Genomic DNA, 15,748 nt, shown 5'->3' on the forward strand with positions numbered 1-15,748 from the left:
TTCTGCGTACCTGCCGATTTCTTTTTCGACCGTTGATATGTGCACACAAAATTACACATATCGAGAAATTAGTATACAACATGAAGAACAGACTAAAACGTACAGTTACAATATACAACGTGATAGAAAACGCATGGTAAATATCGTGACCTGTTAATACAGTAAATAATTGTTCAAACATTTTGATGATCTTTGCCAACTATGCGCTTCCGCTAAATATCTGGCATATCTTCTGTACACATTTTCAGTATTGGGTTGCCCAAAAGTTTCTTCTGTCTTCTAAGGAAATAATATTGCGTTGGCAACTAAGTGACTGCGGATTTTGTCAATACCACGTAATGACAAAATCAGCAATCACTTAGTTGCCAACCCAATAGACGCACACTTTTGGTTTAGCTAGAAAAATGTACCGAATGTCCAGCTGGACAAATTGTAAAGTACAAATTAAATAACAATAACAAAAAGAAATTTTTCGTTTGCTATCATTTTACCAAATTACATTCTATTGAAATCAAATGGATGACGCGTAATTCAATAAAATAATACGAAACGAAAAATGTGCATTTGTAATTTGCTTACAAAACGAAAGATTGTTTTAAAATATCCTAATGTATTAGCCGTGTCTCGTTACAGTACTAGTCGGATTCCATAACGTTTCGTATAATACGAAAGCACAGTGACTGGGAGAAATATTCAAACATTTCCCACGAAACATTTCATGAACATGTTACGTACATATTATACTCTAGAAAATGTTGTGAACGTTCTAAAGTGACACGACTATCGCGATTGAAATAGCAAAAGTTGAAAACGATCCAAAAACGTACGCGCAAGGTACGAGACATTTGTCGGAAAATATACACTCGGCGAAAAATTGATACACCGCGTGAATGGATGCTGCCAATGCCAAAGATAGTCTCACCGAGTACCGTAACTTGTCGATACAGCGAATAATTGTTCGAACATTTCGATAATTTTCACCAACACGTACACGCGTACTTGCACTAAACGCGTCGTATATCTTCCACGTAAATTTACAGCTTTCCATTCAAATTTTCCCAATGTAAACACAGCGAGGTGTGTCTCGTTGCACCGTCGATGAAATTGCGCAATGTTTTGCGTAAAGTGTACACGCAGAAAGATTCTACACGCGTTGGAATACTTTCGCGATATCCAGTGTAGGTACGCGAGGACCGAGAGACTTCAACGCTAGGCTACGTGATCTTCGGAACGCAGGAGCGACGACACCGAGCGAGAGGGAGGACCGAGAGCGAGATAGCTGGCTGAGAGAGCGAGAGAGAAAGAGAGAAAGAGAGAAAGAGGGGATCGGCGACGGGAGGAAGAGAAAAGAGAGGTCCGCGAGTTTCGAACGGTGCTCGAAAAAGGCGCGCGCTCTGATAACGCGGTAAATGGAAACTCGGAAGAATGAAAACGGCGAAGAATTCTTGAAAAAAAAAACGAAATTTACAGGGGAAAGTTCGCGACAAACCGATGCAAAGGATGTGACATTTTTGGAAAGTCGATACGCGTTCAGTTCACTCGGCCGAAGGAAGAAAAGGATTCTCGTGTCGTGGGTGTCTTTCGGTTTTATCTTCTGACGAGGCAGAAGAAAGAGCGAAATACGTTAGGAACGAGGAAAGAAGAGAAAAGAAGCAAAAGAATTCGTCCGACGTGAAGAAACCAGGGATTCGTCGATTTTTCTCGGTTACATCGTCCTTCGTTTACGCAATAGGAGTCTCGTGTTCGCGTAATTGACGCTCAACTCGGATCGAGTCGGAAGGTCGATTAATTCAGCCCGAAGAAACTAAAATTTCGCTGTAACGAACGAGACTCGGATAAATAAAATTGTACGATCGGACGTTGGGAAGGACGTTCGCAAGGAAGAAAGGCGGGCAAATTCGAAGATCCGCGAACAGTCGTTGGAACGACGGTCAACGATGATTTGTTTGTTCCGACGTAGGAACTCGGTTGGAAATCTCAACAGCTCGCGTAATCGCAGTTCGTACGATGATTCGCCAATTGTCCACGCTATCTGGTATTTTTCGTTCGCGTGACAGGAGATGGAATCGTTGGAGGAGGCAGACTCGAGACGCGATTCTAACGAACAAACGTGGAAAACTCAAGGAAGACCGTCGACGAGAAAGAAATCGCCACGGAAGATTAAAAAAAGAATTTTTTTTTATTTGGAAAAATTTTGCAATCAATTATCATTGAAAATTATAATTAAATTAGAAAAAAAAAGAAGATAAAAGCCAGGAGTACGAACCACCTTATACGGAACACTGGCCGAAGATCCCAGCAGATGAGCCACCGCTGGTACACGAAATCTGTCACTTTTCTCGGGCCGAGGAATTGCGCGCGATCGAAACTCCGAAAAGAGCGAAAGCACGTCGGGAAAAACAAAAGGCGAGCCGGAATTTCGTGGTTCGAACAAAGCCAGCTCCTTTACGGTAAGCAAAGGGTAGAAGAAGACGAAGAAGCAGAAGAAGAAGAAGAAAACTCGGCATCGACTCACGAATAGAAGGAAGAAGAAACGGATAAGGAAGAAAGAGGAGAGAAAGAGTATAGTAATACGGTATAAAGAAGAGACTACGCTGCAGAAAGAAGAAAAGAGAGGAAGAATGCCTACAACACGAGTACGATGGAAAAAGAGAGGAAACCTGACGATGCGTGGAGACCGTTGGAGGGGTATGAAACAGGCACGATTGGAGGGAGGTAAGGTAGGAACGCGCAGCTGAAAAGTGGTGGCGACCGGACGAAGAGAAGAGAGAGAGAGAGAGAGAGAGAGAGAGAAAGAGAGAGAGGTTGACGTTGAGGGAAAGGTAAAGAGGTTGAGAGAGGCGGGGAAGGAAAGACGAAGAGAAACATACGGAGAGAGAACGAGGAAGAGAGACAAGAACGAGAGGGGGAGAGAGAAAGAGAGAAGGGGACACCGGCTTGCCTCGGTCGGAGTAAAGCGAAGCCAACAAACTCACGTCAGTTCGAAGCTGGAGGGATGCCAGCGTTCCTCGTGCGTTCCACGATCGTATCGCGTCGTACACGCCGATACTCAGCGGCCCTTTCGACCATCGGTCGAGACGTTTGAAAGATCGAGAAGGAAACGTCGGCCTTGAAAGTGAAAACTATCGTTTCGGCGCGTTTTTCGCGCTGATCCACGCTAACACCGAGATACTTGGCTGCTGGATCGTCGAGTGGTAGGAGAATCGTGCGCGTCCAACAACCACAGAGTGCCACTCGCCGGATTCCACGGACAAGAAGAGGAGGAAGAAGAAGAAGAAGAAGAAGAGGAGTGCTCGGCTCCTGGCACCGTCTTCCATCGAAAAACCATCGATTCCGGTTCTTCCGCCAACTGCGACAGCATCAACGTCCGCGAGTCTCTTCGCGAAATTCCATATCGTCGCTGTTGAGCGCGCTTCCAGTCGAAAGTTCTTCGGAAGAAAACGAGTGGACGATATAGTTGGTGTTAAATACACGCGCCTACATACATACACGTATATACATACACGCGCATCAGGTTTTCGGTAAAAAAGTTTGCAGATTTGTCGCAAGTGGAAAATCGACGATCGGATTCTGGAAGAAAACTACGGGATTTTGATATACGCAGTGGATGAAATTCGACATATAGTCGGAGAGAAGGAGTCTCGTAGTTGGAAGGAAAAACGGCGGAAGACCCGCGGTCGAAGAGGAGCGCACGGAGAAAGTGGAGGATCGGGGACGCAACTGGCGAATGCGAATTCGCGGCCGCGTACCATCATCGCGAGAACCTTAATCGTTGCTCGAAGGGAAGAAGGGCGGCGCGCGAGAATATAGGAGAGAGGGTAACGAAAAGCTTGGGTTTTCCCCCTCGGGTGATATGAGCCGGGCGCAATTAAGGCGGTTAACGGAGTCGGGAATACCTGTCCGTCGGCGGGCCAAAACCGGTACGAGCGTTCTCCATACGATATAGCGCGGTCTCCGGCCGCCTCCTCTTCCTCCTCCTCCTCCTCCTCCTCCTTCTCCTCTTTCCTCGTGGCCGCTGCATGCAGCCTTCAAAAGGTGCATACACCTTCGCCAGCACGCCGAGTCTGCGCTTCTTCGTGTCCCTCCTTTCTTTCTTTCTTTCCTTCTTCGCCCCGTTCTTCGTTCCGCGTCTCTTTCGTTTCTTTCTTAACCGACTCTCTCGCTGCCTCTCTCTCTCTCTGTCTCTCGGCTTACGACCAAGGAACATGGACGTCTCGCAGCGTCTACCGAACGATATATCCTCTGTCGAATAATTTCAGTCTGCGTAACAATCATTAGGTTGGAAAAGCCAGGTAGCAACCTGGCGAGGAACGGCCATCGAGATTCTTCCACGTCGTCCGGCGACGTATCCTTTCTCTAGCGATCCGAGTGTCAATCTCGCAGAGAATTCATCGCCAGAGCGACAGCCGCCAGTGCGAACGTTCGCAGCAGCCGTTCAGATTCTTCCGTCGTCCAACGATACGTCCTTTCTCCGAATATCCAAGAGCGTGCGGATCCATCGATTGCGAAAACCAAAAGCCGAGAAGATGGACGACCGCACGAGCCACTGACAGTCTTCCGTATCTCGTGGCCGAGCTATACATCCGCTCGTTATTCGAGGATCCAATCAGCGCCGATCTTCCACGGAATTATCAATCAAAAAGGTGATAGCGACCGAACAGGAACGCGAACGTGTCCATCGGACAGCATCGAGATTCTTTGCGACGTATCCTTTCCCCCGACGAGTGACAATTTTTGGGAAACGCGAACGTCTCCATCGGACAGCATCGAGATTCTTAGCGACGTACCTTTTCCCCGACGAGTGACAATTTTTGGGAAACTGATTTTCGGGAAAGGGATCGTAAAAGTGATAAACGAAGGAACGTGATCGATACGCCAGCAAACGATCGAGTGTTCTCTGATTATCCATCGGTGTTTCGCAGGCAGTGCGTAACCGGAGCGAGAGTGCGGGTCGATGTGGAGGGGAGGAGGCAAGCTGATCTTCGAGGTGGAATACCTGTGCGTGTGGTGCGACTGGAGGGCGGCGGGAATGTTAGAAAGGGCGGGAACAGCGAGGTGATACAGGAGGAACAGCGTAGGAGAGGAATCTCATCCTGGAAGTTGTTTTCCATCGTTTAATACGACGATTCTACGAACGGGACGAAGAGCACGACGAAGAGGATAAAAGGAGAGAAGACTCATCGGAAGAAGAGAATGAGAGTACGCGAATGAACGAAGACGAGTATAGGGAGAGAAAAGGAGGAAGATGGAAAGTCTGCACATATAGCGAACCATTGAGATTCTTAGCTCGATCGTTCGAGAGAGAGAGTCCGTCCATGAGGTTTGAGCGAAGGACGAATTGTTGAGAAGCCACGCCATGAGAATCCTCAAAACGCTACACTGGTAGGTCTCAAACCACGTTCACTCTTCTTCGGGTTAAGTTTCCTTTCGGCCCGAAATCTTTCGCCTCGCGGACCTATTCAAGCGCATACAAACGTGTGCGTCACGCTACAATAATACGATTTTCGTAAACACATTTCGCGCGCGCCACGGTGCCTCGTTATCGAGTCCTTAAATTTACCATGGGACATTTTTGATCGATGGCTTGGCTGTGTTGTTCGAAACAATTTGAAATTTCGTTAACTGTAACTGACACTGTGGCGATCATCTCGTCCCATTAAGTCTGCAAATGTAGTATTAGCTCGTCTCCGATCTTTCTTTCGTTTTGGAAGCAAATAGCAGATGCAGCAGATTTTTCGATTCTTTTTAATTGTGTGATTAAATTATGTCACGCGTTGTGTACGTATCGTAGTAAGCATTTTAAAATTTCATCGGCTATAACGTGACACGAATCTTGATCGAGACCATTTTTGAAAAAAGATATATATATGTGGTGTATAAAACGTGTTGTACAGGAGCTTAAAATTGGTTTGAAGTTTTATCGACGACAGTCTTTAAAGTGTTTATAAAGTATATAGAAAGATACAAGTTTTCCATGAAAAGTATTCAAATGCAATTAACCTTATTACATAGAAGGGAGCCACCGTACAACGTTTCTTTTCTTTTCCATATTATTTGACTGTGGTAGAGTGGGAAAATGCCAGGTTTAATTTAAATCGTGGGATTAAAATCGAAGAACAATTGTCCGCAGACAGACTTTTATGAAATTTCAGCTTAGACCATTCGTGTTCATATATTGATTGCTATTCGGGTAAATCCAATCGGATAAATTTAGGTTTGCCAATACTACTATTTATCAGGATAGCAGGAAATTGCCGAACAATTGTAAGCGACGTATCGCATCGGAATAAGCCGTAAAATATACGTTTAATCCTGCAATTTTCAGGGATGAAAAATCGCAGTGAAACGCGGTATTTTGTTGAAAACGTAATGCAAAAATTGCAATAAGTTTGCTGTTGGTACTATACCTTCTTTACGCTTATCGTGTTCACGCAATAAGGAGTAAGCAGAAAACAGAAAAGCAGTTAATTATTTGAAATTAATTTCTTAATTAATTTAGCAAATCTGATTAAAATACAGATTTTCACGCATTTATGGCAGATTGGATGATTTTTAAAACGCTCGAAATGCACGCGAATCGAGAGCGTAGCGTTTCTTACGATATTTCGTGAGTGAAACCTATTTCTATCGAAGTAGCATTTTTTCAAATGTTCGTTAGAACAGGAATTTGCATAAATATGCGCGTTCTAATCGCTAGATGTTGTCGTCGTTCACCACTGAATCACCATTTACATTTAAAGCTCTAGCGTTCTTGCATTCTCGACGTTTGGATAATTCCGTGTATTTCGATATTCACCGGTCGAACAACATCGAAGCACAGCGAAACAGATTAAACGTTTCGCGTGTCCTGAAACGAATTTCAACTGCTGTACGAGCGGTCTTTCCACTTCCGCCGCTGCTCTCTGCTATCGTCGCCGTAGAAATGTCTTATTTGGCCAATTTAACGTTAGCCGGTAAAGTGGTCTGGTAAATTCTACTTACGAGAATAGTCGAGATCGTTCTTTGTATGGAAATTAATCGGTGGAAAGAACGAGGGGGCTGGAGAATCCGATAGTTTGCCCTCTTCTTGCGGAGACACTTGGTCCGCTTGGCGGAAATTAAAAAGGTGTCTACGAAGCATCCTGTGTAATTGAGAGTAGAAAGTCGAACGGGAATAGAAGGAACGCGGTGTGGCGTGTTTTTATGCAGCGATATCGCGGCGATTTCCACACGGAACAATTTGTCAGGACAGCGATTCTATTTATAAAAATCTTCCACCACTCTGTCTTATCACGTTGCTGTTCAAGCACGTGTAACACAGTCCACTCCAATCGTGTTTTCGTTTGTATCTTAATCGTTGATCCACATGCACGCACTCGTCGTGTATTGGCTTGGCAACTAAGTGATTGCGGATTTTGTCATTAGGTGGTAATGAGAAAATCCGCAATCACTTAGTTGCCAACATATTCGGCAGTCTCGCGTAACTGGTAGCCGCGTGATCACCGAAACATAGGATGCTCTCAATTTCACGAAATATTAAACGATCGATTAATTAGAGAAAACGGTAGCTGCGACCAGAGATTCTTACCGTAGTGTGAATAATTTTTTTTTTTTATTTGGAAGAATTTTACAATCAATTCTCATTGAGAATTAATTCTCAATTATTATTGACTATTAAGAATAATAAGATATTAATAACTATTAATAATAATAATTAATTATTATTCTCATTAAGAATAATAAGTAAACTATTCTGACGTGGTACCATTTTTCTTTTCTTATTTGGTAGAATTTTACAATCAATTTTCATTGAGGATTATAATTAAATTATTCTAGCGTGGTACCATTTTTCTTTTTTTATTTGGTAGAATTTTACAATCAATTCTCATTGAGAATTATAAGTAAACTATTCTGGCGTGGTACCATTTTTCTTTTCTTATTTGGTAGAATTTTACAATCAATTTTCATTGAGGATTATAATTAAATTATTCTAGCGTGGTACCATTTTTTTTTTTATTTGGTAGAATTTTACAATCAATTCTTATTGAAAATTATAAGTAAACTATTCTGGCGTGGTACCATTTTTTTTTCTTTTTTTTATTTAGAAGAATTTTACAATCAACTCTCATTGAGAATTATAAGTAAATTATTCTGGCGTGGTACTATTGTTACGTTTTATTAAATTGCCCCGTTTTCTTCAACGCGATGATACGATTTAATCAAGAAATTGCATGCACACGGGTAGCGTTAACTAGCGTTTAATGCAACTGGCAATAAATTCCACGTTTGGACTAACCTGCTATGTGCGGGAATACTGGCACGGAGGAATATTAAAGTTGTTCGAAATAAATTATCAATATGCTACGATTTATTCAAATCTTACTCGATTATAATATATAATTAATACACAAAATTTCTATTCGCATTAATCGTATACTTAATATTCTTAATCGCCAATTATAATTATCGACGAATAATTTTATTCCAATGCCGAATATCGTACAACTCGAAATTATCAGGGAAGAGAATATACAAAATTGAATATGCATATTGTCGATCGCTCTTAGATATACAAATTGTCGATTAATTGAACCATAACGAACTTATTTCGACTCCATAGTCAACGCAATTAATACTTATAACTTCCAACTCGATTTCGGTTGAGACTAACTGATAGACTGACGGATGTAAACTCTTCTGTTAACAAATGGCAATTACTAACTGCTGCTCTAAGTCGCTACATTTATTTATATCTGTCGGACAGAATATATGAAAAGACATCGGGATCTTTCTTTTGAAACTGTTTGGCAAGATCCCCAATGTTTGTTCAAACTGCCGACTTTATTTACAATTTTAAACTGTCTTAATATCCTTAGGTAAATTTATCACAAGACATAGCTTTTTTTTTTTTAATCGCGAGTCGCACGTTCAAATTTTGTTTTCGCGTTGCGGGACGTAGCAACTATAACTTGAATAATAATTGTTTATCGTATGTTTGATTCTAGTTGAATCTAATGCTTAAATCTAAAGGGTAGTGTCTTTTTAGTCTGCGAATCTGATCCGTCGTGTTAAGTAATTGAGTTACTAGAGGGTTTTGGTGGTTGTTAATTCTTATGTTATATTTATTATCGAATTTGGATATTAGTGCGAATAATTGTCAGCATCTCCGTTTTAGAATTCATTAGATTCAGCTAGAATCAAACATACGATAATTATTTATTATTCACGTTACAGTACCACGGCAGAATAATTTATAATTCTCAATGAAAATTGATTGTTAACTATTTCCAAAAAAAAAAAACTGTAGTCGTTTTCGATCGTAAAAGGTAGACGCAGAGGGCTGAGCGAAGGAACTTTCAGACAAATCGATCTATAGATCGAAGAGATCGAAATAGAAATCGTGAAATGAAATTAATTGAATTATTAATTGCTAGAAAATCGAACAGATCAGCGATACACGTTTCTTGCTATCTTTGCACGAGAAAAGAGTAAATGCAAATTGGAAAGTCAGTAACTCGGTAATCTTAACACTAGAACTACCGATATTTAACACGAAACTATTTCTACCAAACTAGTGAAAATGACTGGTCTTTAAAAAATACGTAATAGAATATTTTTATATTTATCGATTTATTGCATCCTTACAGAAGCAATTCCACGTTATGTAGTACATTTTTAGTATTATTAACGATGAACCAGTCGTTTTCACCGGTGTGCTATTTCTAGCGTTAGCATCTAGCGATCTAGCGATCGATACGCAATTTTCCTGATAACTGATATCGTCGTATCGAACGATACGTGGTACAAATTTTAAAAACGCGTGGCAACTTGTACGAAACGAGGAAACTGGTTAATTGGGTTCGATAAACAGATTGCAGGACCCTTTTACACTTTGACAAATACCAGTCATTTTTACTGCTATTGGTATAAGTAGCCTTGATGCAAAATTATTTTGAATTTGAATACGTAAAAGACAAAATAAAATTCATTATATTATTCTTTTAGTTATCGTTGCGAAAGTCGTTACATCATTGCGAAAAAAAAAAAAAAAAAAAATATGAAACGAAATAGGAAATTTAAAATAAAATTGTAAAACCAGTCAATGTGATTGCTGTGGTAGTTCTAGTGTTAAGCGATACATCGTATTATCGTTCGGTGTGTCGATCTACCAAACACTTTTTTTTATCAACAATCCGACGTAACCGGAAATTGCAAAATATTTCGGATAAACGCGTTTATTGGTGTCGAGCGTATCTCATCGCTTTTGCCAGGAGAGCTTTGTAACTTTCTCAGCTTACTGATCGTTAGACGAAGATAACACAGTTATTGAAATATTCGTCGTTGGTTATCGCGCTTTGTAACACGATACGAGACGCGAGCTTTAAAAAAAGTAGCCAGAGAATGCGAACGATTCTGTTTATCTCAATGTTAGAAAAATACCTTTCGTTATTTAATTACAAGTTTTTTACCAGCTGACACTGGTTTTTTCTCGTCTGGTGAAAAATTACTTGTTCGAATAGAAAAATAAAAAACTTGTTCGAGAATAGAAAAATATCTTCCGATTTCGCCGATCTTCCGAAGCTTCTCGGTTAGGATTCTCTTACAGCGTGATGTACGTATTTTGCATTTCAATTTTTCACTTTTGCTTTTCGATTTTCGGAATCGATCGTCCCATGCGCCGCAGACTTTCGCGTCGTCTCGCGAACGTCGCAGCTCACCTCTTCGAGTTTCCACTTGGAGTTTTATTTCCTCAACTTTTAATCAGTCGTATAGTTTATGGATATTTCATATAGTTTTGCGTATTCTATATTTTTCTTGTGTATTTTTGCACAAATAAACACGCACAGCCTGTTAATCTGTTACCTGCGGAGTTTCCTTTCGAAAATGCCGCACGAGGTGCGCAGGTAAAATCAAACAACGACGAGTATACACGTGGAACGCAGAGCAAGTGTTCCTATCATAAATTTTACGAAAAACGTGAAGGAACACGAGCAAAAATTGCATTTTTGTTCGATAAAAAGTCAACGATTCATCGTTGAGAAAGGTATTGTTACTAAAAACTCGGCGTTGAAAAATAAAAAAAGAAACGATAGAGTTCATAAACGAGGAAAACCGAAGAAACAAATCTAAAAAATTCGGTTGATTTCTGTGGAACATCGAACAATTCCATTTTTTCAGCAGCCGGCATATCTTCCAAGTAATTGACTTTCGACGATTAGGTTGTCGGCGATTAGGTTGTCTTTCTTTCTCAAACTTGTTTTTTGCAACAGTGCAGCTTCATAGGAACCAAGTCCCGTGAAATGTCACGTTGTTTGTCTCAACAAAATAAAATGGCTCGTACGTAATTCGACGAAATAATATAAAAGAAAAAAGAATTTTTATTTTTTATTTATTTATTAAAAAACGAATATTTCTTCATAAAAGAAAAAAAAAGAAACTTTTCGGACAACCTAATAGAAAACACGATTCGACAAATAGCCGATATAATACAAGCCAAATCGAAAAATCGAATAATTTCCTTTGCACCTGAGGAACCTGTTTCATGACACGCGCTGCCGTCTTGTTGTATTTTCTACGGCCATTTCTCGATCGATGCCGAAAAATCAAAAGCACGACGATATTACGTTATTACGGACGTATTACGCGGTTATATCGCGTTAGAAATTGCAAGTACGAATTTTCGGTGAGTTTTCAAATCGCCATCGAGTTTGTCAAAGTTTGAACACAGCGTTGAAACGGTCCAGGCTGCTAAGATGTTGGTTTAGGTTGAACAGAGAATTATGTCTACCTGTCCGTAAGTACCGTTGCTCGCCTATTCATGCTCGTTAACGCCGGTCTTGGCAAATACCTTGTACTCGCTATTTTCGCTGGAATGGCCAGTCGTACAAATCGGCGTTATCGCATACCACAGTCTTTTTTGCGATTTCGACACGCTGACCCAGAGCACGGTGCAGCATATCTACTTTTAGGGCGAAGCAACGTGAGAACGTGCTTTCTGCGTTATTTTATTTATTTGTTCGTCCAGATTCGTGCGTATCTTGCGCGTAAATCCTATGTATAGGATGGCTCATGGCTTAAGGCGGTTCTAGGATGAACCTTGAAATTCGAGTGAAATTCTAATGCAAGTAAGCACAGACTTGCGTATAATCTGAAATCGATATACAGGGCAGAGTTGCGGGGAAATTGTTGACAATAGTCGGTTAATGTTTTAATGCGTCTTAATTAATCAGTTTCTCAATTTTTGTTGATATAAGAATTTATATAGAATTAAAGAAACAAAAGGGATGACAAGCAATTGAATTTTAGAATAAATTCTGCAACCGGCCATTATTATTTGATTGGTCAGTTTCTCAATTTTTGTTAATGCAAAAATTTACATAGAATTGGACAAACAAAAGAGATAACAAGGAACGTAGGATATTAGATTACATTTTGAAACCATTATTATTTGATTGGTCAGTTTCTTAATTTTTGTTAATACAAGAATTTAAATATATAGAGTTAGGCAAACAAAAGGGATAACAAGCAACTGAATTTCAGAAATATGATTTTAGATTAAATTTTGGAAACGACCATTATCATCTGATTGGTCAGTTTCTCAATTTTTGTTAATGCAAGAATTTAAATACATAGAATTAGAGGAACAAAAGGGATAACAAGCAATTGAATTTCAGAAATATGATTTTAGATTAAATTTTGGAAGCGACCATTATCATCTGATTGGTCAGTTTCTCAATTTTTGATAATGCAAGAATTTACATAGAATTAGAGGAACAAAAGGGATAACAAGCAATTGAATTTTAGAATAAATTCTGCAACCGGCCATTATTATTTGATTGGTCAATTTCCCAATTTTTGTTGGTGTAAGAATTTACATAGAATTAGAGGAACAAAAGGGATAACAAGCAATTGAATTTCAGAAATATGATTTTAGATTAAATTTTGAAACCGACCATTATCATATGATTGGTCAGTTTCTCAATTTTTGTTAATGCAGGAATTTAAATACATAGAATTAGAGGAACAAAAGGGATAACAAGCAATTGAATTTCAGAAATATGATTTTAGATTAAATTTTGAAACCGACCATTATCATCTGATTGGTCAGTTTCTCAATTTTTGTTAATGCAAGAATTTAAATACATAGAATTAGAGGAACAAAAGGGATAACAAGCAATTGAATTTCAGAAATATGATTTTAGATTAAATTTTAGAAGCGACCATTATCATCTGATTGGTCAGTTTCTCAATTTTTGTTGAATTTAAGAATCTACATAGAATTAGAGGAACAAAAGGGATAACAAGCAATTGAATTTTAGAAATACGACTTTAGAATAAATGTTGGAAGCGACCATTATCATTTGATTGGTTAGTTTCTCAATTTTTGTTAAGCAAGAATTTAAATACATAGAATTAAAGGAACAAAAGGGATAACAAGCAATTGAATTTTAGAAATACGACTTTAGAATAAATTTTGGAAGCGACCATTATCATCCGATTGGTCAGTTTCTCAATTTTTGTTAATACAATAATTTAAATACATAGAGTTAGACGAACAAAAGAGATAACAAGGAATGTACGATTTTAGATTAAATTTTGGAACCGGCCATTATCATCCGATTGGTCAGTTTTTTAATTTTTGTTAATACAAGAATTTAAATGGAGTTAGACGAACAAAAGAGATAACAGGCAATTGAATTTTAGAAATACGACTTTAGATTAAATTTTGGAAGCGATCAAGTAAGTGTTATTCGATAATAGTGTTATTCGAGGAAACTCGGAAGTTTGATTTTAATTTAGTTTTGTGCTTTCGCGAAAGAGGGAAACTGTATTCGAGTAACAATTTTCATTGGGAAAATTGACGCAAAATCATATAGAATCGTATGAAACGAATTTATCAATTACCCTGCAATTCGCCTACTTTTCTCTCAAATGTTAATGAGAAAACAGATTCGCGTGCAAGTTTTTCGGAAGCTACGTGGAACAGGCAAAGTCGTGCGATGCACTGAGACATTTAAATAGCGTGCAACGAATCTTCGAAACGCAATAATTGCTTTAATTGAAGCTATTTTTGCGAAGAAACGTAGCTATCGTCACGCGAAATATCACTGAAAATTGTTCAATTCAATTGTCGAATTCGTATCAAGTCAAAGTCGTAGTATTTAACTATCCAAAGCTGGAAAACTGTTAAAATTCGATATAATTCTAACCTTAACTTTGTTTATTGTCGTTAAACAATTTCCTCGACTTTCACGAATCTTCTTTCATAATTTAAGTTCTCTATTTTCTTTCCGGCAACGCGCGTTTTTCTTTCTGGCTGCGCGTTTTTCTTACCTGTCAGAGATCTTTATCTTTCTGATAAATTTTCCTTCACGACGAACGCGCTCTTGCATTTTCTTCTTTCATGATATTTTATAATTTACGAGAAAAATTTGTTAACGAAAACGTTACGAACGACGTTGTCGAGTCACCTGCTCTCACGTCGGTCAATTTTGTTCCACTCTCCTGTTGCAATTATTTACGCTACGTTAACGTTTAAATTTTCGCAAAAAATTAAAAATTAAAATTAAAGTTAAAAATTAATTATCATTCCCATAGCATCGCACGTCACCTTTCTTATCTTTTATCAAGAAACTCGAATTTCATCGATACAATTTTTTTTATTATTATTATTAATTAATTTCTACTTAAAAATTTGTCCAGTCGAATATTTGGTAAATTCGATACAATTGAAGTAGCATAAGAGCTGCCTTCAATTTTCAGGCTTAAGACACAAAGCCGAGCAACTCGACCAACGAAAATAAAAATTTCGAAATGGTAAATTCTTGCAAATCGTACAAGCCGCACGACTTGAGACGAGAAATTGAATAGAACGGGTATTTCAAACGGAGATAAAGAGCTTGCAACTTACTGAAGTCAAGCTGAACGAGGGTCTGCATAATCGTTTGACCGGACAGGAAAGCCTTGCACAGGAAAACGCAGGCTCGTTCTCGTAAATGGCAAAGGAATCGACAGGAGAATCGTCACGAAATTTCCACAAGGCCACTGTATCTCTTCGTAAAATCTTACGATCATTTGCCAAGTTCGATGTTCAGTCTCGATCTGATGATAAGTTCGCGTACGAATATCATTTTGGCAAAGCCAGGCAAGCAACATATATCTAACGACAGTTACCATTGCATTACCAATACCATTTGCAACGAGAAAGATGATAATTGATTTTAACGTGACTAAAACCGTTGTCTGGATTCGAATCTCGTAGGAAAACATCGGCCAACGATTGGAAGAACAGCGTAGGTCAGTTGCGAGCGATATAATTGCATCAGTGAATTATTAAACGCGATAAACGAGAATCTGTCGACGAGAAAACGTTAGAAAATTTGTCAACGCCAAGACGAATGTTTGGCGTAACTTGAAAAAAAATGGCGACTGTACGAAACTGTCGATGCGAAGGCAGCGAAGAAATTATCGTGAATTTTGATTTTATTTGTTCAAGAGCGTGCGTCTTCCCGTAGAGATTTCGTACTTTGTCTTCTGCTAAAGTACGTTTTTTCGTCTTTTCAAATAAGCTGTTTAAATAAATTGCTTCCGTTGTTAGACCCGAGGTACACCTTTCTTTCGGTTTAGTTTAATTTTGTTCGGTTGGATTTTCTTAAAAATAGTATCGTAAATAAGCTTTTGACGTTCGAATGGAGCGATCGTAAGATTTTCTTTTAAAAGATACAGTCGCTTTGTGGAAATTTTGGATGCTGCATTTCACTTTCCACAG

At 39.1% G+C, this 15,748-nt stretch overlaps 1 protein-coding gene across 12 annotated transcripts in view; it reads left to right on the forward strand.

Annotated features, from left to right (window-relative positions):
- The window catches only part of LOC139994435 (uncharacterized), a 136,457-nt gene that overhangs the window by 85,365 nt on the left and 35,344 nt on the right, over positions 1–15,748 (forward strand). For 2 of the 12 annotated variants that reach the window (XM_072017062.1, XM_072017063.1), the window contains exon 1: positions 2,254–5,382. The exons of the other annotated variants lie outside the window; for them this stretch is intronic. Coding sequence is in view for 1 of the 2 variants with exons in the window: in XM_072017063.1 (XP_071873164.1) it covers positions 5,357–5,382 (26 nt within the window). In the remaining variant the exon portion in view is untranslated. Of the gene's footprint in view, positions 1–2,253; positions 5,383–15,748 lie in introns of those variants that run through there. 12 annotated transcript variants of the gene reach the window in all.

The sequence above is a fragment of the Bombus fervidus genome, chromosome 14 (genome assembly GCF_041682495.2).
Source record: "Bombus fervidus isolate BK054 chromosome 14, iyBomFerv1, whole genome shotgun sequence".
Classification (NCBI taxonomy): domain Eukaryota; kingdom Metazoa; phylum Arthropoda; class Insecta; order Hymenoptera; family Apidae; genus Bombus; species Bombus fervidus.